This window comes from Trachinotus anak, unplaced genomic scaffold (assembly GCF_046630095.1).
Source record: "Trachinotus anak isolate AG129_WGS33_773 ecotype Australia unplaced genomic scaffold, CSIRO_AGI_Tana_v1 ptg000032l, whole genome shotgun sequence".
NCBI lineage: Eukaryota > Metazoa > Chordata > Actinopteri > Carangiformes > Carangidae > Trachinotus > Trachinotus anak.
Window position 1 is genome coordinate 25,676,575 of NW_027273883.1, and position 26,364 is coordinate 25,702,938.

At 41.0% G+C, this 26,364-nt stretch overlaps 1 protein-coding gene across 1 annotated transcript in view; it reads right to left on the minus strand.

Annotated features, from left to right (window-relative positions):
- The window catches only part of LOC139613412 (dolichyl-diphosphooligosaccharide--protein glycosyltransferase subunit STT3B-like), a 38,018-nt gene extending 24,094 nt beyond the window's left edge, over nt 1-13,924 (minus strand). The window contains exon 1 of the mRNA XM_071470027.1: nt 13,339-13,924. Coding sequence (XP_071326128.1) covers nt 13,339-13,616 — 278 coding nt within the window. The 5' untranslated portion in view covers nt 13,617-13,924. The remainder of the gene's footprint in view (nt 1-13,338) is intronic.
- Between the last annotated feature and the right edge of the window lie 12,440 nt (nt 13,925-26,364).

Here is a 26,364-nt window from a genome sequence, read left to right on the forward strand (position 1 = left end):
GCCTCTTGATAATCAACGCTTTGGTTCCAGGGTGAATCTTAGGCATGTTGTCAGAGCTCAAGTTGCACTTGATGTGAAGGTCTGGTGTGCTGGGGTTCTTTTTATACACACCCACTAATTGATTGATCAATTATTGATCACAGGTGAGGCTGTAATCTAGGATTGGGTGCATCATATGACAAGGCAACAAGACTTTTGTCTTTGCAAAAACTGACTCAGTGGGCTTTACCAAGCTGTGAACGTTAGAATGCTTTTCAGCAGTTTCGTTAGGCACCAAAACATTATTTCAAAAGCTGTTGGGATTGAAATTAGCCATTTCTTGTAAAAAAATTGATTAGACATATATTTGAGGGGCACTTAAGGTCAACTTGTACCCAAGCGACAAGACTTTTGTCAGGGACTGTACTTGGCAGCATCCATTTTCCCTTCAATCCTGGCTAACTGTCCTGTCCCAGCTGAAGAAAAAAAACACTCCCACAACATAAAGTTTCCACCCCCATGCTTCACAGCAGATATGGTGTTTTTCAGGTGGTGTCCTGTGTTTGGTTGTTGCCAAACATAGATCTTGGAGTTCAGTCTAGAAAGGTCAATTTTGGTCTCATCTGACCATAGCACCTTCTGCCACATGGCATCAGAATGTTTCAGGTGTGTTTTTGCAGAGCACAAACCAGACTGCGTGTGGCCCTTTTTCAGAAAAGTCCCAGCCATAAAGACTTTAAACTCCTTCAAGGTTGCCGTTGGCCTCTTGGACGCTTCTCTGATCAATGTCCTCCTGGCTCGGACATCCAGTTTGGGTGGACAGCCTGATCTAGGCAAGGTGATGGTGGTGCCATATGCTTTCCACTTTTTTATGATGCTCTGAACAGTACTCGGAGGAGTAGATACAGCCTTTGAAATCTTGTGCCTTTCTACAACTTTATCCCGGAGGCCTTTTGAAAATACTTTCCTTTGCAGTACCATGCATCGCGAGCCGTGGAATCTTCAAGAAACAAATGGTTTTACTTGAAAGTAATCAGAGCCAATGGTCAGGCTGGGCAGTTTGGTGCTTGATTTGGAAGTTGATCCACTGTCTTGGTCTGAGGTGTTGAACAGCCTGATGGCAGTGGGAACAAAGGATTTCCAGAACTTCTCAGTCCTGCAGCGCAGCGAGATGAGACATTGGCTGCTCTGACCTGCAAGGTTGTTTACCTTTCTGTGCTCCATCTTCTCACTTCTCCCAGGCCTCCAAGCTGGCTTCCACTTCAAGATGTTTACAGCCACGGAGACTTTCAGAACAACAATCCCACAAAAGCTTTTTCTATAACTGGACATGTTGGTAGATAGATATTATACAGCTATTGCACAAACCCTGCATCTAGTTCTTGGACGGAGTCTGCTTGTCCCCTGAGCCCAAAGTGCTTAATAAAAACTGGCCTTTCATGAAAAACAGGGATTTGATGGAAGGACAGCTGAAAGCTTGCTCAGCCTCCTCAAAAGTTAGAGCTAGATTACTGTTACATGCATGGGTGCTCATGCTCACTTGAGCTTCAGTTACTTGATTGAAAGAAAGAGAGAAAAAGTTCCAGCACGTAAAACACACACACACACACACACACACAGACACACACACACACACACACACACACACTTGCATCTTGAGTGCTCTGATTCCAGCCTTTGACAGAATGCCTCTTGTTTTCCTCCTGGAAAGCCAGCAGTATCCTCACGCTTTCAGTCAGTGCGTGAACAGAAAAAAAACCCCACTAACATACACTTGATGCTCTGGATGATGGGCTCTTGAACTTTTTTCAGCTCATGTCTCAGATAAAGTAAAATTCTGGCTCAGTTCACATCCTAAAACTCTTTTCAACCTGTAAAGTAGCAGAAGAGTTTGGCACATTTCCACATGCTTCTGCCACTGTGCTAAACAGTTTTCTGCTGTAGTCCAGAGATTTGTAAATAGGATTGATACTTCTTGTTGAGTATTGGGGATGGAATGAGGCACCTATGAGGCTCCTAGTACCTGAAAGCTGAAACTGACAGACTTTTAAAGTCCTTTTCCAAATGGAAATGGGCTTTTGGAGAATTATATTTTGTGTGAATGAAAATTTTATATGTTGAAAATGTCACCCAAAGGATTAGTAGTGACTACATTTGGTCTAAAGGTCAGATGGCTGACAACATTGATGACACAACAAAGTATTCCTTCTATTTGACACTTATGATACGCATTGTCTGGATGAACTCATTATTCTCTCCTACCTAATAGCTTTAGTGAGCAGAGTGCAATATATTCAGGTGGCCATTTGTTTAAATCCATGGAGAAAAACCAATGTGCTGCACAGAGAGCAGTTATCTGTAGTCTAATGCATTAATAATGTCATACAATAACCAACAACCTTATCATGCTCATCGCTTACAAGCTGTCTTGTAGAAAGTTAACTTTCATTAAAATATAAATGATCTCAGGTACACAATGACATTAAGTGACTGAAGTGAATGTTTGTGCCAAGTCTGAAGAAATCGCTCCAGGCAATCTGGAGATATTACATTCAAAAGGCCAGACATGGGCTTAGGACTTTCACGAGACAAGTTTTGTTTTGTTTTGCCATTAACGTCAATTGATGACAGCCTTATGCGACCTTCTGCCAGATACGTTTGTGTTGTAGGTGGTGAAAGTGATGGTCAGAGAAGCAGGTGTCTGAATACTGTGTACACTGCTCTTTGCTGGTGATAATTAGCATCAGAATTCAGCAAATTCTGTCCAACCTCAGCATCTGAACTCACTGTCACTAACTTGTGGGCCCAAATCATTTTTCAGTCACATATGCAGTGAAAATGTCACACTTTAGAACTAACTGTGGTAAAGGAAAGTGAGCTGCAGCGCTATCAGGCTGAGGTAACAAGACACAGACAAGTTCATACAGGAAAGAATCGGATTTTGACTGGGTTTATTGTGGCCGCAAAAAATCCATTAATCATTACCTGGATTGGCTCCAATACTGATCCTCAGGATTGGCTCAATAAATCCTGATATGATACTGAACAAATCTGGACTGATGTGTCTGATTGCAACAGGCCAAGGACAGAGTGGGGACTCCTTTAGAAACACTGAGAATCCAGCCGCATGTGTTTACTTATCAAATTAACTGACAAATCTTCATTACTTATGCACACAAAGACCAGCACTCATTCAATCACCAACAGTTAACAAATATACCCAAATGGTAACAAATGACTTTCTTTAATGTAACGGGACAATGTGCAAGTGCAGCACATTCACTTCAAACTGATGCAGTTGGAAAGACTGAGCTAAATCAGGCCAGTTCCCTGCCTGCGTGAAGCAGTGAGCTTGTCATCGTCTCGACACTGACTGAACATAAGTCAGAGGGCTGATGATACATAGGCTATGTGCCAATGCACAAGAAAGCAGCTGCTGAGGAGGCAAACAAGCAGGTCAACCACAGTAGGACACTTTCTCTGGATATTTTCACTGCTTGTAGACTGATCAATATCTAAACTCACTGAGACATCTTCCAGTGTTATGCAAATCAAAAATTAAGTAACTCTAACCCACACCTCCAAACTTCTTGTGTTGACTGGACTCAGAAGTTAGTGTCAGTGTCATTAGCTCAGGGGTTCACATACCTTTGCCAGCCCACTCTGTGACTGTTTGGATGATGCATTCAATATGCTCAACGACAGAACATCAATACAAAGATTTGTGTGTCGTATTAGTTAAGATGAAGCTCTGAACAAGACAACTTTAAACATACATGCTTTTTCTTGCCACTGTATGAGTAAAGTGATGGGGTGAAATTATACACTAGTGCCAGACTCTTTTCCCCTCCCCTCTGAAAGATAGCTTGAAATGACTCATCCCTATTCTGCATGTTCTGTAATGAAATAGCAGAATTAGTATTATGTAATCTGAATCAAGAGGACCTTCCAACAGTACAGAGTGGGGAGGATTTTCTGGTGAAAAACTAATTACTGTGACAGAATTTAGCTTTAAAGCATGGAAATGTCATTTTTTCAGACAGTTTTCTCATGTTCATACCCCCTGATCCACACTATGAAGGGTCAGATCCATGCAGATATGCTCCTTGCCGGTTCTTCCATACACCCCACCTGTGCTGTGCCTTAGCAGCCCAGTTAGGACACACCAGCAGCTGTTTTCTTTCTCAAAGGCAGATGCTGATGTTGAATGAAATAGCTGTCAACTTTCTGAAGGTGCCAAATTAAGCGTCAACTTAATTTGAGTTTATGAGTACAAACATGCAGCTATGCATTCATGGACCATCAGTCACTACACACATGTCAGAAAATTCTAAAATTCCTAATAAAAACAAAGATCTGAAGAGAATGCCATTTGTATCTGTTCAAGTCAAAAGGTATGTGAGAAGATACCTTGGTACTCTATCCAACAGCAGCCTGTTACTGTATAACCCTGTTTCCAAAAAAGTTGGCACACTGTGTAAAATGTAAATCAAAACAGAATGAAGAGTGATGATGTGCAAATCATATAAAAACATATTTAACTGAAAATAGAACTAATACAGCATATCAAATGCTGACATTTCATTGTTTATGAAAAATATCCGATCAATTTAAATGCAGAAACACCTTTCCAAAAAGTTTGGACAGGGGCAACAAAAGACTGGAAAGTTGTGTAATGCTAAAAAGAAAAAAAAAAAAACACCTGGTTGAATATCTCACAAGTAATGAGGTTAATTGGCAACAGGTCAGTAGATGACTGGGTATAAAAAGAGGCTCCAGAGAGGCAGAGCCTCTGTGCAGTGAAGATGGGGAGAGGTTCACCACTCTGAAAGACTTTGTGGACAAATAGTGCAGCAACTGAAGGATAATGTTCCTCAACGTAAAACTGCAGATTGTTGTGCCAATACAAGGCCATACCATGCACCAAGGCATCTTTTTAGTCAAACAGCTAGTAAATACTTAGAACAGAAAAACTTAGTCACAAATAGGGGACCGACGCAGATCACTGTGATCAAATATAAGTGTAGCATAACTTCATGTAAAAATGTTGAACACTCCAGGACTAGAGGAAGCCCTCTGCATTGTAACACAGTCCAGCAGAACATCTCTGCAAAACTACAGTCAAGATTGTAATTATTTGACAGTTACAATTAATTTGTTGTTCAGGCTCCAAGTCTCAGCTTTAATTTGAGTAGGTTTACATCAATATAGAAACAACTGTGTGGGAGATACACATGAAGTCAAACAAAATCATTATATTAGTCTGGTCTTCAGCAAGTAGAATGCAGCAATCAGATTAAGACCAAGTTAAGAATATTACGCCTCTTCACTGTGAAAAGATCTTTGTTTGCTTGGGTTGTATCTTCAGGATTGTTGTCCTGTTGGTTGCTGACATGTTGTCCAATGAGTTTTGATGCATTTGGCTGAATCTGAACTCACACAATGCTCCTGTGCATTCATCCTGTTGTTTCCGTTAGGAGTCTATAAATGCCAGTGTGCCAGTTCCACTGGCAGTCATACATACTTACTTTACTTTATTCTTTTATCCACAAGACTGGTTATCCTCAGCCGACCACGTCATTGGCCATTTTCTAGTTTTCCTGTGCGCATTTGCTGTTTAAGAATATAACCAACATGTGATATCTCTGATCTTTTCTTTTTTGAACCTCCTCGTCTTCTTCACTTGCACGGTCTTCTCTTTACTCCTCTAATTGACAGAAAGCAAACAGCTGCCCATGAAACATTTAGTAACCTAGTGCCCTATTACTTTTGTATTCTTGGACACTACGTGCTAAAAGCGTCATATCTCACACACAGTTCTTTCACTGACAAAAACCTACTCAAATTAAATCTGAGACTTAGTCTGAGTAAATTGTGAAGCCAACTCGTTCCAATCTGTAGGGAGATGTGCTCGGCTGCACAAGTCATCTTAATGATTGTGGGCAGCAAATAAGCCGAAAAACGAGACAGGAGCATATTTGACGGTTTTTCAGCACAGACTTTATTCTATGCTGGTGTTTCACTGATCTCCTTATGATTTCTCTCAAACCTTGTTCCTATGAATTTCTTGAAAAGGTCTATTAGTAGTGGCATTCACATTGTCATTCATTCTTTTATTGATAGATGGGTCATGTTACCAGTGTTACGTAATATGATTTGTATATGTTATGAGAATGTTTACTGTTCAGCATTCATATTATTTCAGTTTTCACCTTAGCCCCGCATTATATGGAGTCATGCATAATGCAACTTTAATAGTTGACACTTCATATTTGTTCTGTGCAACTGTAGCAGCCGTGTTATTTGTCTTTATGCATTTATGTAATTGGGTTAGGGGCAGTTTTCAATTTGATGTTTTGCACATTGTTCCTCTTATTTACATTTAGTACAACAAATTTCTTTTTGCAATGCCACTGACAGTATCTTTTGAATCTTTTTATTAGTTAGTAGTGGTCACTCATGTTAAAATTGTTCATTGTTTTGTTGGTTTCTCTGTGGGAAGTGTACCCTAGATTATAAAGTACATTTCAATTCATTCCGCGTAGTCCAGTTGTTCTTTATTTTGCAGACCTGCTGGTATCCCTCTGTACTGTTACGTTACATTCTTAAATATATTTGTTCAGCTGTAACACCATAGGGACATAGGGAAGTGCTGGATGTCAGAAGGACTGGAACCTATAGTCACATCCAATAGTGATTTGGTGATTTGCAGTTGGAGGTTTTTCAAATGAAATTGTTAAATTTAATTTAGATGTCTATTTTCCTTGAAATTACAGTGATTACTGCAATAAAGTACTGTAAATTTTTCAATGCAGGGGAACTGGTTGACAATCTGACAGTCTTCACGTCCACAGAGTCTCAATGTAGATGGACAGTGTATAGATTTTATTCTGAGCTAAGGGTTAATCCGATGTGTGATATTTGAATGCAAGGAAAAGTATGTCCTTACATTGAAGACTGACATTCTGATTGGCTTTGGGTGACATTTTTATATCTCACAACTCCTGCAAGAACCATCTGCTAATTAATAGACTCTGATATGCATTTTGATATCCAGTGCATGAATGAGGAGAGGAAACTGTGTCAGACTGGGCTTCGGGCTCAGCAGGAAGGAAGGACATAGAGAGAAACCCGGGTTTGTTGAAGAAAACCAGCCAGCAAGCAGGTTAATTTCACTTCATTTACTACAGTGTAACTGACCTGGAGTTAAAGTTGTTTCTATAAATAAAAACTCAGAGTTTCCCTCCATTCAGGGTGAACAAACTTAAGGGCTTTTACTAAACTCGCTTTCTGGAATACACTTAGTGTGTCAACAGCAGTGAAACTGTCATGACTCCTGTGCCCGAGCAGAGTGCCCCTCTGAGGCAACTGATAGGAGACAGCAGGACTGTACTTTCTCTAATGATTCATGAGCCACAATCCGGACATGGCGTTCCACTGCTGACTTGAATCAGATTTTTATTTTATAGAGTCTCTGGGGTAAGGACTATATCTTTTTACTGTCACCTAAACCACAGAATAAAAAAAAAATGCTTAAGTCATAAACTCACTCCATTATTTGAGCCCAACGGCAGTGAAGAGATGAGATGATTGAGCAGAAACGAGTGAGAATCAGATCTAAAGAGGCAGCCACTGAATTGGCAGCAAATTAACCACTCGGACAAAATGTAGCCTCTGATTTCCTTTACTGCCTCAAGCAGGCAAAGCCAAGAAATTTGACCTAATTTCATGATTATTTCATTAGTTTATCTGGCTGAGTTTAAAGGAAATAAGGATATTCAGTGTTAATATTGTGGAAAGGAAACCCAGACCAGGACTGACCCTCTCCTCTGAACTCTTGGGGTTTGGGAATGTGGAGATGAGCTATTTCACCATCTAGGTCGCCACTTTCTCTAGGTTCTACACCCCATATCTATCTATCTCTCTCTCTCTCTCAACATCCAGCCCTAGATATCACATCAGTTACCTGGGATTTGCAGGTATACAACTACACCTGGATTTAAAATAAATAAATAAGTTTTCCAGGTAAGTCCCATTTATTGAAATGATCAAATGTCAAATCCCACAATTTCTTAATAAATGTGTCACATCTGTCCTAAATATCATGTGTATGGAACCGTTGAAAAACTTATCATAGTTATTACAACCTGCACAAGAGGGTCATCTGATAACATAGATGACAGCTGCTCTATGAGCCACATTTAGTCACAGCAGTCCTGTAAACTGACATGAATATGCAGACCTGCCGTTTACAAGATTGCCGTGACTGAGGACAGTTAGCTCGCTCTGGTTATCTTGTGGTGAAACTAGGGACAGACTGAAAAAAGAAGAGAAGTCATCTCTGGCTACGAGATGTTAGGCCATGGAAGTCAACTGAACAGTGTGTGGATTCTACTTTACTCAGTCTGTCCCTGCCAGCGAGTCAGCTGTCTGAGTATTAAACTAAGAAATGGTTTAAAACAGGAGGGGGTGGGAATAGAAGCCTGGGACTTTTGATTGCACTGGCCCACAAAAACCCATCTGGTGACACACCATCACCTACGGCCTGTGTCACACTTTAAAAGAATCATGTCGTGAACAGAGGATATACTAATCATAATGATTTGTAGAACAATACAAGAAACAGAACAAAACTGAAGCTCTTTTTCCCCCCACATGCCTCTGTACAAGTCAGTACCTACAGAGAGTGTGAAATCAGAATTCTGACTGGACATTAAGTAAATGTAACATCAAATATTTTCATTTTTGCACTTTCTCTCCCTTTGTGGGATCTTTCCATAATAATAGTTTCTGTAGATCTGAGATAATCACACACATTTTGACTACTTAACTTAGTGCATTCTAGTTTCTGATGAAACAAGCAAAAAAACAAAGCTATATAACTTGTCTAAATACACTCAGACTAGATTCTTGTCTCCTGCCTCCTGCTTGCTCTGTAAAACTCACTCCGGTCCTGAACCCACTCTGCTGCTATGCTCCTGCCGTCTGCTGTCTGCAGAGTTAATGCTGCCAGATGCAGGGCTCGAGACTAATGGTGTGCTGTCATCCCAGGGAAAATAGAAATTGCATTCGGGATGAACAGAGATCCAAGCCAGGATTTATGTTTGTTTATTTTTCATTGTTTAAATACTGAGGCAGCAGTGGTCTGTTGCTGACTCATTTTACATGAGTAACAAAAAACACTGGCTGAAAATCTCAGAGAAAACAAGTTAAAATCCAGAAGTTTCAAATAGTTGTAGATCTATCAGCAGTAACTGTGCAGACAAACAGGACGAGCATAGTGGATTCAAGACCACAGCTCCCAGTGAGTCCAGTTTTACAAAATAAGCAGTAGGCAGGAGACAACAGGAATCTAGTCTGAGTTTATTTATCACAAAGTTGTAAGAGTTTTGCTAATAAGCTAAATTAAAGCTCCCAGAGTCTGAGTGATCAGCTAATCACTAGAAACAAAGAACAAAACAAAGAAACAATATGTCTGGTGTTGAATTTCCTGCTGTACTGTCCAGTCAGAATTCTTATCTCTCACTCCCTGTAGCTACAAACTTATACAGAGGAAAGGAAAGTTACAGTTTAATGTGCCAGTTGTTCTATTTCAAGCATTGTTTTAGAAATCAACCAGAGTGACCGTCAGGTTCTTGGTCGCCTCTCTTACTAGGCCTTTTCCCGCTGATTGCTCTGTTCAGCCAGCTCCAGGAAGAGTCCTGTTGTTCTAAATTTCTTCCATTTAAGAATTATGGAGGCTAGTTAAACACTTGCATCTTCTTCTAATGTCCGTCATTTTGCTCTGAGTATGTTAAACCCTTTCTGTGATGACTATTATTATTATTATTATTATTATTATTATTATTATTATTATTATTATTATTATTATTATTATTATTAATAATAATAATAATAATATTATTATTATTATTATTATTTTCTGTACATGTTGTCCAGCTCATGACCTCAGGTTGGTTCCTTCTAGTTCTATCTTCTATATTTCCTTTTTGCTTTAAGTTGTACAATGTGAAAATGTTTAACAATAAAAAGTAAAAAAAATAAAATAAAATAACGAATTATGGAGGCCACTGTGCTCTTGGGAACCTTAAATGCAGCAAAAAAAAAAAATTTTGTAGCGTTCACAGATCTGTACCGCAACACAATCCTGTCCCTGAGCTCTGCAGGCAGTTCCTTCCTCCTCATGGTTTTTGCTCTGACGCACTGTCAGCTGTGAGACCATATATATAGACAGGTGTGTGTCTTTCTGAATCATGATCAAACTGAATTTACCAGAGGCGGACTCTAACCAGGGTGTAAAAAACATCTCAAAAATGATCAAGAGGCACCTGAGCTAAATTTCAAGGGCCATGGCAAAGGGTCTGAATATTTATGCAATGTGATATTTCAGTTTTTCCTTTTCAGTAAATTTGCAAAAATATCTAAAATTCTGTTTTCACTTTGTCATTATGTGGTATTGCATTTGCCAAGGAAACTAAATACTTGCTCCACGGCTTTATAACAGGAAAATGCATTGTACAGTTTTGTCTATTAAGCGCGCTTTACACAAGGAAACAACAGTGTTGCTAACTTGTTGAATACAGAACAAATTTAAGTTCATGGGATAAATTCAAGATGGTATTTATCTGTTGTAACTGAACCATCAACAATCAAATGGAAAGGAATATATTCTGGACTTTGTGAATCAAAATCAAATTGAATCAGGAGATTAGCGTCGATTTCCAGCCATAACGATGACAATGCCAACAAACAGAAGGATGATTTTGTTTTGGATCATCTCTCTTTCAATTGTTTAATGATTCATGTTTGCACCAATATGAGGCATGACATCCTTCATAAAAGAACTGACCACCAAGTGAAACTAACTGCACTTAAAATGTCCTGCACACTATTGTTCCTACAGCTGGAGCTTTGAACAAAAGTTGACAGGTGGATCAAATGCTGTCTCCTATCCAGACCCTGTTCTGAGGGAGCAATCAACGTTTAGTACATCAGACAGAGACATCAGCACTGATGAAACCGTTTTAGTTTCTGATGATGTTCTGTGCATTATTAACACAGGCCAAACTCAAAGCGTAACTAAGCGTCTACGGGCCAGCTGTGTAATGCCAGTCCTGACATGCTTTTGCTGTCAAATCTAATAGTACAAGCTCACATTTCTTAAAGAAAAGGACTAGCGACATCAAAAGGACACATCAGTGTGTGAGGAAGAGAGAGAGAGATAAAAAGAGAACAAACAGGATGGCAGAGGGGTGAAATGACTATTAGCTTTCCTGCGATCCTCTGTTACCGATAAAATACAGAATGACAGAAACTGTGCAGTGGCGTTGAACTGTCATGAAAAGGTGATTATAAAAGGCAGCTGCCTTTATCCTCTTGAATACTTGAAGATCAACAATTTTTTGAGTAAAACCTTTGAGGAAGAAAAAAAAAAAAAAAAAAAATCACAGTCTTTCCACAAATTCAAAATGTCCATTTAGCAGAAAAACAGCAGATTCAAACTCAAGCGAGTTTCAGATTTACAACAAGGGCCAAGATGAGCTACTTCCCATTCACCAATTCAAGTGCACATAATGGCGCGCGCACACACACACACACACACACACACACACACACACACGGGATTCCCCTGCAATACATGAGGTGAGGAAGACTGTTATATTCAAAATCACTGTTTCAAAACTGATTTGATATATAAAAAAAAAAAAAAAAAAAAAAAAAAAAAACAGAAAATGTATTTGTGCCAATTGTAATCCAATTTTAAAAATATAGAAATGATTTACTTAAAATAATTAAAATGAGTCAGGTGTGAAATTCATATCAGATATTACCTGACATTAAACATAATGAATTATCTGATCACATCCTGCAGGGGAAAAACACACACACACACACACACACACACACACACACACACACACAGCTGTCTGCCTGATAGCAAAGGGAGATTGATAGAACAATGAAGCAGTGTATGAATAAATTTTACTCCATGTCATGCCATGTTAGTCTTTTCAGACATCAACATAAACCTCTTATATTCAGCAGACAGACATGAAGCCGGCAGTTTAATCCACAGTGATGCAATGCAGGCTTGGGCTATGCAACAGTACCTTGGTGTCCAAATAAAAGGCTTGGACAATTTCTGGCATAAGCTACGCTAGTACAGGTTTTGAAATGAAACACAAACAATATGATGGTCATTGTAAAACAAAACAACATCGGCTCTGGTTAGGCAAAGCACTGGCCTGTTTAATCTGAGGTGCTTCAGCATCTGACTGTTTGACTCGGCCTTATCTTGCAGCAGCGTCTGTTGAACTCACTGTCCAACTCTCAGCTGCTGCCTGGCTGCACTAATGTCTGAGAATGGAGTGAGGAAATCCATTTCAGATTTTAAGTAAATCCAGCAGCATGTACCACAGCCACACAAGGGTGCAAAAGTATTTAAGGTAAGTCTGATGGAAATGAAACATTCAAAGCCATATACATAAATGTAAAAACTGTCGTGTAGAATAAGCAGCACATTTCAATTTAAGGACAAACAGTTTCATAAACTTTATAAAAATACAAAGTAAATGTCCTCCCAAAGCCTGTAAGAATAATGTGTAGGATAAGGTACAATATGATGACAGTGAAGTCACTTAGATACATGATATGCTCCTAGTGAAACAGGTGTATGGCACATGGCTGTCACACAGCCTTTATTAGAGCCTGTAATCAGTGGTTTGGCTGCAAAGCAACAAATCATAGCAGGTGAGAAATCAGTGTCACATGGACCAGCCAGTCACTTCGTGGCTGCTTCTTTCCGGGTTCAACCCGCGTCAGATGAAACTGTCCCTGCTGTCCCCATTCACTCTGCTGCGATGAGCCCACCCCCCCGCTCCCTCCCTCCCTGAGTGTTAGTTGTTGCACTTTATAATGAACTACAATAAATAGGTAATGGCGTACCGTGGCACTGAAAAGGAGAGCCCAACCTAAGTGTGTTTCTATCAGCACAATGGTCACTGATGAACCTCATGTGTTCGGAAGCAATGACTTGGATAAAAGCACATAGAGGCTGTGTCCAAGATGAATGAGTGGTAGCCCAAGTGTAATTATTAGAAGTGTAGCGCATTGGTTCAATTTATATCCGTAATGTTGGTCGATGTTTCATGCAGGTTTTGAAGTTCTCGGTGGACAAACCAGAAAGCAAGGACACGTATTTGTGAGTTTAGATGCGTGATAACTTGTACTACAAACCGGTCACTTGGCATGGTAGAAAAGAAACTTCGCCACAATGCAGCCGGGGCTCAGTATCTGTTTGCGGCAACCTTTCTGAACAAACAGCTCAAAGCGGCTCGGTGTGTGGGGAAACAGACTCACCAGGGGTCAAACTCGTGGATGATGCTCTCGAACCGAATGACAGCGAAGAGCCTGGAGCTGAAGCCGGCAAGCCACGCCAGGAATAAGATGGTGAAAGACAGCAGCGACTGCCACCCGGCCGGCTGCGACAGGCCGCCGGACAGACCTCCTCCTCCTGTGCCGGCGTTACCGTCTCTGTCCGCGACCGCCGCGCTGCTGCGCCCATTCCCAGAATGCGAGGCGCCGGAGTTCAGCGAGGACTTGTGTTTGCCGTCGGATACCGACTGATGCTCCGCCATATTCTACGTCAGTCCCGTCGAAGCAAGCGAGCGAAGCAAGCTATCTGGTATCACACAGGAAAAACACCCCCCACCCCCCTCCTTTTCTATGCCACGCTCCACTTCCGAAACCACTTGCACCACCTTCCCTACGCGCCTCGCACCCCGCAAAACAGCGACTGTGATCCAGACTTTTGCACCTTCCTTCCCACCGACCTCAAAACCAGCTAAATACTCCCAAGCGAGTCACGCATCGACACGGTTCGGCTGCACACTGGAAGTGATAACACGCGTTTCGAGTAGTTCCTCCTTCCTTCCTTGGAGCAGGATGAAGGGGCGGGAGCAGTGCGTGTAGCAGGAAGAGCTTTCAGCCTCTCACAGCGAGACAGGTAGAGCCAAAAGGTACATGGCTCTGGGAGAAGCCCAATCCCAGGATAAAGCGCACTTGACAGACAACCAAAGTGACCAATGACAGAAGAGCAACCTGACCACTGAAGATTCGCTAGCGCAAGAGTGTGATGAGGTACTAAACCCGCAAGCAGAAGTCAAGTCTGACACTTTCTGCTTTCCGTAGCGCGAGTGAGCTCGGTACACCTGTGTGACAGCAGCAGGTTGTTCACGCAACTCACCGCGGAAACACTGCAGAGCTGTTTTGTTTTTATTAAAAAAAAAAAAATCAGTTCTTGCAGAATGTGTACATATTTACTCAGACAAATGTTTACAACAGTCTTTTGACACACATGAACATAAATGTAAGTAGTGTTTTGTGAAAGCATTGAGAGATATGGCTTAATGTGTAAGGTCACACAGTCAGTACCTGAATACACTTTTAGAGGGCACAATTTTTATTCATTTCTGCATCATTGAGAACCATATACTTGCGAATACTGTCAGAAAAACAAGGACCACCATGCTGAGGGTGAGGAGAAAAGAAATCTAATGGATAAAAATAGGGCATATTAGGGCATTACTTAATTTAGTAATAAAATCCTGAACTAGAAATAGTTTTTACAGCTTAAAGTTATGGTGTTGGTGACCTTGTGTGAAAATGAGCTGCTAGAAGGTGGAGCTCAAATAAATCGCATCCCCTTTTGGAGAGATAACCATAAGAGATAAGCAAGAAAAAATGCAGAAGACGTCTTGCGTGTCAGTGAAGCCTTAAGCCAAGTTCTGTCTTCACAGAGGTGGAGTTCATCGAAAAGTCAAAATGATCTATTTTCCGAATCAGGGAGGGAGAATTCATGAGGAGTTAGAAAAAGATGACCGCGGTGCGGAGAGAATCCGACTGAACTTGCTCTATTTTTTCTTTTTAAACCAACTTCATTTATAACACACAGCAACCAAGATTGAAATGTTCAAATAAGATAACATGGCAGGAATACACAAGCAGAGAAAGTTGATCCATTAAAATAATAATCAAATAAAATAAGAAACTGAGGAAGGGATTTGGAGCTCAGCCAGTCATGCAGGGATTTCCATAAGTGTTGGATTGTGTCAAAAATATAAAGGTCCTCTGTTGTCTTTACATTTATGTGGGTCTGCTGCTGTGTGTTGCAGCAAGAAATTGTGAGATGGCATTCTCTCCTTTCCTTTCTAAAAGAATGGTCCAGTGTATCCTATGCTAAAGGTGATAAGTCAGGAAGCACTTCTTATCATGGCTGCCACTTAGATACTTCCACGTCATTTCACTCAGTTTGAAACCTTCCTGAGCAAAAAAGACTTTTCCACCACAGGCTTGGACAAAATTTCTAACTCACATGCATTGTGTTAAGTCCAGCGTACATCACTTCAAGTCAGCGCCATCCAGCTCCAGTACCCCCTCCTTACCCACTGTCACTCTGTTTGTGCATTCTAATTGGTTTGGATTGGCACCTTAAGTGTCAATCCAAACCAATTACCCTCAATAAGGAGTAGGTTATAAAGACCTCCAACGCCAAGTCTGCATTGACCCGGGCTCACAAACCACATTCCCTGAGTGCATCACCACTACGAGTCCAGGATGGATGAAATACCACATACTTATAAATATGAGCTGGATAAGCAATAAGTTGCCTTACCTTATGCAGATATTTGATATTTGAGATATTCACGTGCACACATGACAAAATTAGAGGTTACATTGTATTTTGGAACAAACACATTGTTGTGTACCTGAGAAAACTGTATGTGTTTTTTCATTTAACTTGATTGCCTTTGTTGTACAAGAGGCCCTTCACAGCCATGAGTGTGACTCCACACAGAGTTAGTGGGAAGGTGTAGGCTCTGAATTAGAATTGGGCCTTAGAAGACATTGCATTTCCTTGGATTGGCTTTATTGTCACTGTAACAGTACAAGTACAATTGCAGCGAAATTACAACAATCACCCCGTCAACACATAACATAACAGGATGACTGTAGCAAAAAAAAGGGGGGGGGGGGGGAGGAACATGTGGAGAGGAGAGGAGAAAAAAAAGAAATAGTAGAAGTAGGAGTAGAAGCGTCTCACTGCAGAGATCTCGTGGGGGAGTTGTTCCAGCACCGGCCTTGGAGATGGACTCAAATTTCTGAGTACTAGTATTTTTCTAACAGTTCTTGGGGATATTGATATTGGCAACTTATGTGTGACATGTACAGCTCTGCTGCATTACATAGTAACCATAACAGATGTGGACAGAATGCACAGCAAAAATTTAAACTTTACATAAGCTTCTGATCACAATATTGTATCGACATTAAACCCCCAACATAGATGGACAAAAACAAACATACACATTATAACAAATCCATATTTTTCAGCCTATTCTATTTTGTGGCCTGTGAAGCCTTACTAAATCAATAAGCATATTCAACAAAAATGAAAACACAAATGTCTTCAAAAATTTGTATGGTTGGCTACATGTTACCTATTTATTTTTTTGGAATCGTCATATCCATATCACCATAGATTATGGGTAATTTTCCAAGTGAAGTGCAGGTAATGCTGCACCCAAAGCAGAGTCTGTGCCAGTCTGAAGAGCCTCTCTGGAAGTCTGCAAGTGTAGTGAAGCCTGGACATTTTGATTCAGCCAAACAGAGCAGTTGACAAGCAGTGGGAAAAGTAATGACTTTAATGACCTTATAAATGGTTAATAGATCGTTTACTATTGCTAAATAAAACAATTAAGGGGGGCATTAAAGGGTCACTCCAGAGATTATGTTTTGCAAGTTGGAGGACTCTCAAGAGACACAGAAAATGAAAGGTCACCGTCAAAGCAGCAAGCATTCTGCATTCTGACATGTAGTCCCTAATATGGCTGACAGTCAAACAGCACTGCATCCGACATCCCCTGTGCAATACAAATGATACAAAAATGTGTCATCTTACAATAACTGTATTATAGTCAAGTTGAAATATAGGGTATTTAGTCTATCTTTTATCTTATTTTTATTTCTGCTCTTCATCAATACTTCCCCCACCTTTCATCTTTCTTTAAACAACAGGACTTACAGTTTTTGAATTGTTAGCCTTTGTACAACAAGAGGTCTCAGTTACCCTATAAACTCCACTGCTAACTGACCCCTCCCACTCTTGAGCAATAACAAATATGGGCGCTTTTGAAACTGTGATATCTGTGATATATCGCATTATCTCCGGATGCACGTCTTCAGCAAAATTTTCGAAAGCTCACCATGAAGAAATTTCAGCAGTATGAATTATAGTTTTTGAGTTGAGGTGTTGTGATCGAGTCGTACCTCAGTGGGGCTCTCTCCCCCTTTTTATTGTTGTTTTCTGTCCATTTGTGGTGGTTTTGCATCTATATGCGTCTCTCATGTTTCATGTGGTTGTTTTTCATCTCTGTAGTTTTATGTCTCTTTCTGGTCATTTTGGACATTAGTACCACACAACTTGCAGGCTCATGTCTGGTACCCCCATATAAAAGTACTGATAACATGCTTATAGAAGCATGCTATTGCACCATTGCACTAATCCTACATTATGATTATGAACTGTCACTTCTTTATACTGTGTACTCAAATGCTGCAGAGCCAGTATCTTACTATTGAAACACAGGAAGCAGTTTGTGGTTTGGTGTGTTCCTGCTGCTAGCACAGTGGCAAACCATAAATGTGTAAAACTTAAGTGAAGGTGTCAGAAAGCTTTCATGGTTTCAGGTCTAAGATCACATATCCCGTAGAGATGGTAGTGTAGTTTGTGTCAGGTTTTCACTGCCACACAGGCTGCTGTACTTACTGTATGTTCACTGGTTCTGCTGACGTTCAGATGTGGTTACAATGTGAGTAAATACCAATATTATGGTTGATTGTACAAAAAAAAAATGTTGTTTGTATTACTGTAGATGGAAAAAATTGATCATTCTTAGTTTAGGAAATACCAGTGAGATAAAGAACGTGGTTTTGGTGTGTTGACTCTACAGCTCATTGTATACTTCATTCACCCCCATTGTCTGCTATTAAACTCACAATCCTCACTACCAGCAAGAAAAGAACCAAACCACGCAATCAGGTTCATTTCACCCACTCAAACCACAAAATCTACTTGTGTCCATTGTATTGGAAATCAGTAATAATAGACAGCCAAAAACAATCATTGAAGATGGTGTTCACTGAACAAGACCTGCCTTGGGCCAAGAAATGGTAAAATTCCAAATCTGCTTTACGTTTTTATTTTACCAATATTCTTGGTAAACTCCACATGCAGAATATATCTGTACCCTACTTTGGGTAGAAAATGAATTAGAAGAATAATTATTACATTGAAACTGCATATAAATCCTGAGGTGCTAAGAAAGGCTGTACACATGTGCAGTGAGTGAAAAACTAAAGTATAAGCACCATCATTAAGACTAACTGGCTTCTGGAAGAAGCTGAGGTCAGGAAGAGAGAAAGGCTGTTTAAACTCTTACAGACCTGAGACCAAGAGCTTTAAGCCCCATGATCTGTTTGTAGATGTTGCTTGTGCTTTCATGTTCTCCTCAGTGAACATTTGTTGTCACACACACAGCAGCTGGACAAAATGCAAATGCTTACTGTGCAATAAATAGACAGTAAAAATAGACAATTCAAGTGTAAGTTTGTATATCATGTGATTCAACTTGCTGTATTTGCCAGATTTTATGTTTATTTATAGATTTATTCAAACAGTCAAACAGCAGCTGGCTATGTGGAGATGGTACAGCGGGCTTCCCTCATGACTGAGGGCCCTCGTCTGTGTGGTAATGACTGGGTTTTTCAACAGGACAAGGCTGCAGTTCACAATGCCCACCTGACAGAGGACTTCTTCCAGGAGAATAACGTCACTCTTTTGGACCATCCTGCGTGTTCCCCTGATCTAAATCCAATTGAGAACATTTGGGGATGGCTAGCAAGGGAAGTTTACAAAAATGGACATCAGTTCCAGACAGTGGATGCCCTTCGTGAAGCCATCTTCAACACTTGGAGCAACATTCCCACTAGCCTCCTGGAAGCACTTGCATCAAGCATGCCTAAACAAATTGTGATCGACAAGAATGGTGGAGCTACTCATTACTGAGTCCTTTTTTGACACTTTGATTTCTGTTTTGAGGGGGTTTTCGGGTTTTTTTGAGCTATGGTCTTAAACTTTTGATCAGCTGATGAGCAGCCTATTTCACTTAAATTGTTGTTTTCAATAAATTGCCTGCTCAAACTATTTTGTCTCTTGCTCCCATTTCTGCTGTTAGCATTGTGAAGCTCTACTTCAGGGGTCCCCAAACTTTTTCCTGTGAGGGCCACATAACTTTTCCCTTCTCTGATGGGGGCCGGGGTCAGTTTGTAACAGAAAAAGTGTGACGATCGCAGGGGTGCCTAAACGTAAACATTTATTGTTTTCCAAATATTAATAACCCTTTCCGGGATCTTCACAGAAAAAAAGTCAGGAAATAAATAACACTATTAATGAAATAAATAACACTATTTATGAAATAAATAATAACCAAATAACCCTCTCTGGGATCTTCACAGAAAAAAGTCTAGGTCCAACTCTTCTATGGTTTGGTATACCTTGCCGAAAATATCCTCCCCCGTTGTAGTCCCTTTGAGACTTTGGAGGGCTGCCAGCTCCTCGCACATCTCAAAGTTTGCGCTAACTCCACGAATAAAAATGAGCAGCTGCGCTGTGTCTTGCTCGTCCGTGCTCTCATCCAGTGCTAATGAAAAAAATTCAAATTCTTTCGTCTTCTGCTGCAGCTGGGCATATACATTACCCCTGATTTCTTCAATGCGTCTGGTGATTGTACTCGCCGACAGACTCACGGCATTAAAGACATCTTTCTTCTCGGAACACACCTCTTCCGCGACAGCATTCAAACATTTCTTGACAAACTCTCCATCAGTGAAAGGTTTACCGCTGCTTGCTATCAGATGAGCAACCCGAAAGCTGGCCTGAACGGATGACTGGTTCAGCTGAGCTTGGCGTACAAATGTATTCTGCTGACCTAACAGTCCACTTTTTAGCTTTGAGAGTTTGTCTGCTCGCATTTGGCCTTGCAAGTTATCATACTCTGTGACGGGATTCATAGTGTCGGCGCAGATTGTATTCTTTGAATACCGCCACCGCCTCTTGACAGATGAGACAAAGCCTTTTCTTTGCATTGAACAAAAAAATAATCGTTTGACCACTGCAGGTTAAATACCCTGCATTCTGAATCAATTTTTCTCTTACCTAACCTTTTCGCCATTATTCCGTTCTATTTGACAGGGGCTAGTCTAGGATTCGCGTGGCCGGACTGAACATAATGCATCTCTGGTATTGTTCAGGGGGCCGGGCCAAATGTGGAGGCGGGCCGTATCCAGCCCGTGGGCCTTAGTTTGGGGACCACTGCTCTACTTAGAAACTACTTGAGCTCCAATAGTGCAAAATGCAAATTCTTGCAATTTTTCAACTGGTCTTAAGATTTTGATCAGGAGTGTATGTATATGCCTCTAATTTTAAAAATAAGGTCAACAATCATACAATTACTAGAAGCTGTAATCTTCAGATAGAAACAAGTTGTTTGACTATTCATTTGACCCTCTGGTGTCACCAGCCCCATATACACACATACATGTATGTATGTATGTATGTATGTATGTATGTATGTATGTATGTATGTATGTATGTATGTATGCATGCATGTATGCATGTATATGGCGAGTGGAGGGGTGGAAAAGGGTGTACCGACAACGCCACCTGGGGAATTTCGCCCCAGGAGATAGTTTATATGAGATGGTTAGATTTACTATACACAGGTCTACACAGGTCCGTATACCACGGGCAGAGACGTATTTGGAAAAGTAGAAAAATTATTTATTTTACAACCAATTAAAATATCACTTGAAGAGTACTGGCTCGTAATTACGTACTGGGGCCACAGAGCGGAATGAACAGGGCTGTGGAGGCTACGGCGGCCCAAAATCAAATCAAGAGGGAGGAATAACTAACCAAAAACACCCATAACACTGCAAACACACACACCCACAAGGGGTTCGTGAAGAAAATACCACCACCAGGAATTGGGTCGCCGCCTGGCCCTCCGCACCTGTCCGCAAAGACAAGAAAGCAAGTTATAAAACTGGCCTCCCAGTTAATATGGCCCTTGATTGCTACCTGACACTCTTACACACACACACGCACACACAAACACAAACACAAACACACACTATACTTTAAGTAATTAAAAACAACGAAACAAACCATCAAACAAAGGTAAATAATGTTCCTTAAACAACAAACAGTCAATAATGTTCAACAAATTAAGCAAATGAATACAAAATAAATCTTTTCAAGGTTGATTAATGAACTAAACAGAATCCTTAAAGTAGCAATAGGCCCTGACACCAGCTCTGTGAAGAGCCTTAGTACGTCGCTTCCCCACAGCTCAGAAGAGCTGAGGAGTCAAAACGGCTTCAGTGAGCCAAAACAGTCAGGGTGAACCAAACGCAGCCAAAACAGCAGTGGGTCCAGGAAATGGTGGCTTTAATAGTTTCTGGGCCTCACCAGCAGGGCATTACAGAGCGCCGAGAGGTCTACGACAACAGAGCAGGACAAAACAATCAGTCGGGAGCAGCATAACAGGCTGAAACGAGAGGCGGACAACGCCGACTTACCACGTGGAGACCGCGCCACAACGCCGACAGGCCACATATAGAGTGTAGGATACTACTTGATATGCACACTTGGCTATTCTGAAGAAATATGATGTCAGTTATTTCTTTCTGCATTGTGTCAGACATTGAATACTAAGCAACATACACATGACCATCTCGTAGAAGAAAAGGGTAAAATCTTCTTTTCAAGTGTCACTCTTCTTAATGTTGTAGCATGTTGGGGATAAGTGGATGGGATTTCCTAGCCAATGTGTTTATGGTGTTACGATGTGTTTATGTTTATAGTTTTCCAGGAAAAGAGAAAACAAGGAAAAACTGAACCATAGTGCAAGTACTTTATTGGTTAACATAGAGCACAATGAAAATGAAGCTAAGGAACTTAAGAAAACCAAGGTCCCCAAAAAAACTGAAAATGCTATGAACTTAATTAACAGAAGGCACTACAACTGAAAATTAAAACAATCAGGCAGTAATCAAACACCCTCCCTTCAGCAAGGGAGTAAGACAATGAGGCGCGCAGGCGCGCACGCACGCACACACGTTTGCTGGCTCACTGGCCCCAACTGGGCTTCCTGTCCCCACTTTTATACCTCCCACTGATTGAGATGGGAAGCAGCTGCCTACCTTTTAGTACTCCACTGGAGGAGTGGTGTCACCTGGAGCAGGAGAGAGAGAGAGAGACCCAACAACAACAAAACAAACAAAAAAATAGGCTGTAACACACCCTCCCCTAAAAACAAACCCCTTTTTTGTTAAATCACTCACATAAATGACAAATTCATTAACATTTAACCACAATGTTCACTTACCACATAGAGTTTGGGCAATCGAAAGAGGAGCACAACCAAAAGGACCGTCAGCAGTCCACACGGTAGGGATGCCTAAAATCGTGAGAAGGGTAACAACTACTGGGAAACTTTTGCTTTGGCATATGGCTCCGGGCCACTATAGTGCCAATACCAGTAGGTACCTGGCAGAGCAGCATGACCAACCCCTCATCGATCTCAACACCCATGCAATGCTGGATAACTGCAAACACAGCCAGTCCAGACAGCAACACACAAAGACCTGTTCTCCTCCAAAACTGCACAAGTCCATGCACAAGCAAGACAACCAGGAAAACTAGAGCAGACACACACTGCTTATAACCAGCTGAAACAAACTGGGATTCACACAAATCACCTGTGTGCTTACAGGCCTGATCTCCAGTTAGGGCACCATCACTGGAAACAGGACGTTTCTCTGCCACATCTTCAGGCTCAGACACAGAAGCAGGAACATCAACTTCAAACGTAGGGCAAACTTTCCCACTAGCTATGTCATTACCCAAAATGAAGTCAATACCATTGATTTGGGAAGGAATCACGTACAGCTAGTGGGAAGAAACCACGGTGAAGAGGTGCAGGTACAAGACGCATTCCAACCCCTTTAACAACAGCACTTATATCCCAGGAAGATTGTTTACTCAGGGGTAAGGCCTTAGTGAGGAAGAATAACTGGGAACCACCGGTATCTCTCAAAATGGTGACTGGACGCCTTCCCAGTGAGAGATACAAACCCTTTGGAAATGAATGGCTTGAAGCAATCACCTAGGCCTACTGGAAATGGAGACTGACTAAGATGAGATGGAGTAACTGTCACTATTATTATTAGGCCAACCCCTTTATGTGGTTTTGAGACAGCTGCCTACTGCTTGCATTTTATCGTTTCATAGTTTGCAACTAAATGACCAGGCTTGTGGCAGTAGAAACATAGTTTCTCCACCTTGGGGTTTGACGATGGAGTACTGTCAGCTGAAACCTGGGAGACATACAAGTCACCAGTCCGCAATGAGGAATCATGCTTCACAAAGTTTTTATGCATGAGAGCAAACTCACAGGGACCGACGGAATATGTTTACTCGCGTCAAAAAACAGGATCAGAGCTGATTTGTGTCAGCGTACGAACAGGGGCGTCAACTGACCCTGACTGCAGCTCTAATTGACGCAACTGGATGGTGGTGTCTGCCTCCAACTTTTCACAGAGCTGAAACCCTATTTCACGCTCCTGCTCCTCTTTTTCGAATTGAAGGTGAGCTAAACGCATTTTTAAATGTGCATCCCCACGGGAACCAGTAGGCGACTCTGCAGAAAAAGGTTCAAATGGTGGCAAAGTAACTGGCTTTTCATCTTTACTGCTAGCCTGAACATTGGGAGTTACAGGTCGTGGCTCTGGCACACCCCCCCTCCACTAGACGTGGTTGCTTCAACCCCAGCCAGCAAGGCAAGAGGCTCTTCAACCTCTGGCAAGGTAGGGGTCAGAACACTGGCAGCAACCAGGCCATCTAACACAGATTCCTTCAACTCTGTTTTAGGCAGTGAACTTGAAACAGCGGTGCCATAATGCACAGCTATTTCACATAAATCCTTCTTCCTACAAAGATCCAGCTAATCCACAGTAGGATTGGCTATAAACGTGCTCAGATCAAACACTGCCATATTCACCAAAAAAAATAAAAAATAACAAGGCCCAATATGATCCAACACTACAATCTACAAGATACCCCTGCCGCACACAGCCAAGTATCAGTCAATTATCATTAAACAATAGTACAGGTATTTCACACCTGCCGTGACAGATGATAAGTAAAATGCTGGATACGCACAACAAATAATAATTACTCCGAACCGCACAGCATGCACAGATTTACCCAGCTCCTGCCTAACCCACACTTACCTAAATATCTTCTGGGGCTTGTCGGGCTTGAGGTGCTTTCGAGGCAGACTATCAGCAGCAGAAGGCCTGCCCCCGGCAGAGAAAATGTTCTCCGTCCAGGATTTGCCCCCCAAAAATAAAAAAGGCAAAACAATAAACGAGTGCCCGATGGAGGAACTGAATGTATTCAGCTCAGCCGGACACTCAGCTGTTCTAACTGGGAAACCCATGCACTGTGAACAATAGGCTTCAGTAAAACAACCAAGATCCAGCAACTTTACTTACCACAGTAGACGATCAGAAACACAAATCACAATACTCACACTATGTATCAGTTCCTGTGGTTTATCCCAACAAGCCCCCAAATTGTTAAAAGTAACAAATAGTTTCCAGAGAAAAAAAGAGAAAACAAGGAAAACTGAACTGTAGTGCAAGTACTTTATTGGTTAACAGAGAGCGCAAAAAAATAGAGCTAAGGAACTCAAGAAAACCAAGGTCAGAACATGCTATGAACATAATTAATTAACAAAAAGGTACTACAACTGAGAATTACAACAATCAGGCAATAATCAAACACCCTCCCTCCAGACAACAAGGCTCCTGCAACCACACATGCCAATGGTTGCTGGGCTTCCTGTCTCCACTTTTATACATCCCACTGATTGAGATGGAAAGCAACGGCACTCCTTTTAGTACTCCGTTGAAGTAGTGCTGACACCTGGAGAAGGAGCGAGGGAGAGAGACGCAACAAAAAAAGAACTAGGGCCGTAACAATGGACATTAGTTGAGTAGATTGTGTTCTAAATGTTATCTGTGCATGGTGACTAGTGTTAGTGTTATCGACAAATACTCTTTTATTTCTGGTTTCTCGCTTAATTTCTGGTAGCTTAAAGTCCCTTTATAGAAAAAGAATGTTTCACCATGAGTGAAAAGAGTTTAACACTTGATGTCCTCCTAATGTTTTATTAATTTTGTTATGCTAATATAAACAGCACCCACAGTGGTTGTGCAAGTTAAGGGGCATTAGCATTGTTACAAACAATAAATCATTGTTCCCACAAAACTCTTTGGCTTGCATTGGTGTCAAAAGTGGGATTTAAAATGGCAGCTAAGCATAGAGAATTGCATACTTGTTGGCTTTCCTTCACTGTCTGCCCTATATCCGAAGTACTTCCAGATTTCACTACACCCATCTGTTTTATCAACAAGCCAATGATTATTGGCAAGGCATCCTGCGCTTGTACTCATGCTGTCTCTGTCTCCGATCTCACTCACTGGTGCCAGAGAGAGGTGCCTGCCCACCGCGTGACAGAAAAAATGGTTGCTGCGCGCACTAGCCTACGCTTGCAGGGAGCGTGACAGAGAGCGGAAGCAGTGTGCTGCAGGCATATACAGGAACACGAATCTCTTATTTTAATATAGTACTAAAATGGGATATTGTGCTGTTTTTTGTGTCAGGGTATCACGATAACTTTCTACAATTGGTGCATTGTGCAACACTAAATGAGACTATACTTTATTATTTTGTTTGTTTCTTTGTTTGTTTTCTCCAGAACAAAAAGATACACAAAATCTCAAATCTCCTTTTAAGTTTAAAATCAATGCATATATTTATATGCTTTGAACAAGCAAGGACAACCAAAAACTGGATTCAACAGGACTTATTCTCAGTGAGACATACTTAAAACAAATAAATGTTTCTTGAGCAAAAACAATGACAGAATTTCAAATGTCATTGTGGTAGTCTTCCTATTCTTGCATTTATCAGTGCTTATGAAGAAGAAATCTGCTTGTGAAACCTTCTGGAAAGAAATGACAGAAGAAACATTGCTGATGTTTTAAGACAAATTCATAAAAAACAGTCTTATCCTTGATTCTCCTCTGGTTTTTGATGCTTGCGAACAGTGCATTTGTTTATGAAACCTTCTGGAAAGTAAATACAGTTTAACATCATACTGACCCATACATAAATCTAATATGACAACATATGTA